Raw genomic sequence first — 2,542 nt, forward strand, 5'->3', positions numbered from 1 at the left:
CTTTGGGAGGCCAGGGTGGGCAGATCCCCTGAGGTCAGGAGTTCAAGACCAGCCTGGCCAACATGGTGAAACCCTGTGTCTACTAAAAATACAAAAAATTAGCTGAGTGTAGTGATGGGCGCCTGTGAGCTGAGACTGCACTGTTGCACTTCAACCTGGACAACAAGAGCAAAACTCCATCCCAAAAAAAAAGAAAAAATTCAGCCATAATTATACCACCCAGAGACAATCCTTAATATGTTTCCTTCTAGTCCTTTCTTATATACATATGTAGATACATTACGTGTACTTTTGGATCTTGTATTCTTCATCTTATTTGTAAATAGTATACTACGTAATGACTTAATAATATTTTCTTGGCATGTGAATGGTTTAAATCACTTTTATACATGAACAAATTCATAAAGTGAATATTTTTCAGATTTAGAATACATTTTTGTATCAGTTTTATAAAAAGAAGTGATGGCTTATGAGTGATATATATTTATAAAATTTATATTTACTTAAAGTTTCATTGTAGTTTAGCAGGTTTTTGACTTTCTTTATTACTTTACAGTTCTGAAGTTTATAGGTTAAACTTAGAACAAGGACGATACCTGAATCCTCTACAAACTGATGCTGCGTGAGTATTGGTTTAGTAATACTGCTATATACATTTTGACCAGGAGGTGGAGCCAGATGCTCAGTTTGTTAACAAGTAACATAAAATACTGCAATTAAGCAAAACTCCCAGCAACTTAGTTAAAAAGTGCTGTTGAATTTATTCTTAAACAAAAAATTCACTGAAAGATCGGTGATTACTTTCAAAATTAAAGCTTTTTTTCATATACTCAAATTTAAGTCAGTTAAAAATAGTTTATTATTATGACTTGCAGTGTTCTTTAAATTTACATTCATGGTTTTGTTTTGTGATATTTTCTCCTGTGGAGAAATTTTGAATTAATTTGGAGTGCCATTTTTCAATTTTTATGCTTTGCTAGCGGACATTTAAGGTTTTTAAAGTTTCCTTTTATCATACATTATAGTCTGCACATACGTATTATGTATTAAGAGTTTTTAGGAATGAATCCATCATCGTCATCATCACAACAAATAATAGCGATAAACTCAGTAGGAAAGCGCTTACTTTGTGCCAGGTGTTATTCAGTCATTTTACTTTTGTTAACTCATTTTAAACTTAGAACAGATTTCTATGGTAAGTACCATTTTACAGATAGGGCAGCTGAGGCTCAGAGAGGTAAGTAGTTTGCCCAAGGCCACAGAACTAGTCAAGAGTAGAAGCTGGATTACTTCTCACTGTGTATATGAAGAGCTTGCTGAATTTTTCTTAGTGCTTTGAGAGGATTTTTAAAGGTTAGGCGAACATGTTGTGATAATAAGAACCAAGTAAACTCCAATTTTCTTTATTTCACATTGGCTAGAAATGCTTTTATTTTTATTTTTAAAAACTTGTAGTAGTAACTTCACAATGCATTATATTGAGAGTCCTCTGTACCCCAGGCGCTGCTGAACACTTTGCTGTCTTTTTCATTTAATCCCCATAACAACCCCCTGAGGTAGGTGAAATATCCATTTTACAGAGAAAGAAAATGAGACTTAGAGTGATGTACCCAGGAGAAGCTTGTCAAGGCTCAGGATTGTCATGGTGATAGCGTGTGTTCTTTTAAGAATGTTACCTGCCTTGGAAGAAAATACCTTGAAAAAATAGAGTGACCCTTTCTTCTCACGGTAGTGGAATAGTATTTCAGAAGGAAGTCCCTCCTCGTTTGTCACCTAGCAGGTAGAGTGTCACCCTGGGGATCAGAAACTCCAGTGACTGTGAGCCAAGCACTTAACCCTTTCAAACCTTGGTGTTTTCCATTTGCAGATTAGTGAGAGAGAGAATCTGTGTGTCTTCTTTCTTCCCAGAATTTTTGTTGACTGTTTATTTAATATTCCTTCCCCGCTAAAGTAGCTGCTAACTAATACTTTCTCTCTTACTGCTTTCCTGTGTTAGGGAGAATAATGTTTGTGACATAAATTCAGTGCATGGCTTGTTTGCCACAGGAACCATAGAGGTAAGCATATATTGACTTTATTTTTTAGAATATTTGTTTTATATTTGATTGGACTTTTTATTTAAAGACTGAGTTGCTTGATTCCTTAGAGCAGGATAATGAGGTGATAGCTTATATATATATATATGTATATGTGTGTGTGTGTGTGTATGTATATATTTATTTTTTTTTTTCGACACAAAGTCTCGCTCTGTCACCCAGGCTGGAGTGCAGTGGCACCATCTCCACTCATTGCAACCTCCGCCTCCCAGATTCAAGTCATCCTGCTGCCTCAGCCCTCCTAGTAGCTGGGATTACAGGCACGCACAACCATGCCTGGCTAATTTTTGTATTTTTAGTAGAGATGGGGTTTCGCCATGTTGGCCAGTCTGGTCTTGAACTCCTGACCCCAGGTGATCCACCTGCCTCGGCCTCCCAAAGTGCTGGGATTACAGGAGTGAGCCAGCGCGCCTGGCCGGGATTCTTTTTTTCATTAAAAAAAAAAA

At 36.6% G+C, this 2,542-nt stretch overlaps 1 protein-coding gene across 4 annotated transcripts in view; it reads left to right on the top strand.

Moving 5' to 3' along the window:
* NOL10 (nucleolar protein 10) overlaps nt 1-2,542 on the top strand; it is a 129,230-nt gene that overhangs the window by 36,312 nt on the left and 90,376 nt on the right. For all 4 annotated transcript variants that reach the window (XM_011965288.1, XM_011965290.1, XM_011965289.1 and 1 more), the window contains one exon: nt 1,997-2,057. In XM_011965288.1, coding sequence (XP_011820678.1) covers nt 1,997-2,057 — 61 coding nt within the window. The remainder of the gene's footprint in view (nt 1-1,996; nt 2,058-2,542) is intronic.

This window comes from Mandrillus leucophaeus, unplaced genomic scaffold (genome assembly GCF_000951045.1).
Source record: "Mandrillus leucophaeus isolate KB7577 unplaced genomic scaffold, Mleu.le_1.0 Scaffold72, whole genome shotgun sequence".
Classification (NCBI taxonomy): domain Eukaryota; kingdom Metazoa; phylum Chordata; class Mammalia; order Primates; family Cercopithecidae; genus Mandrillus; species Mandrillus leucophaeus.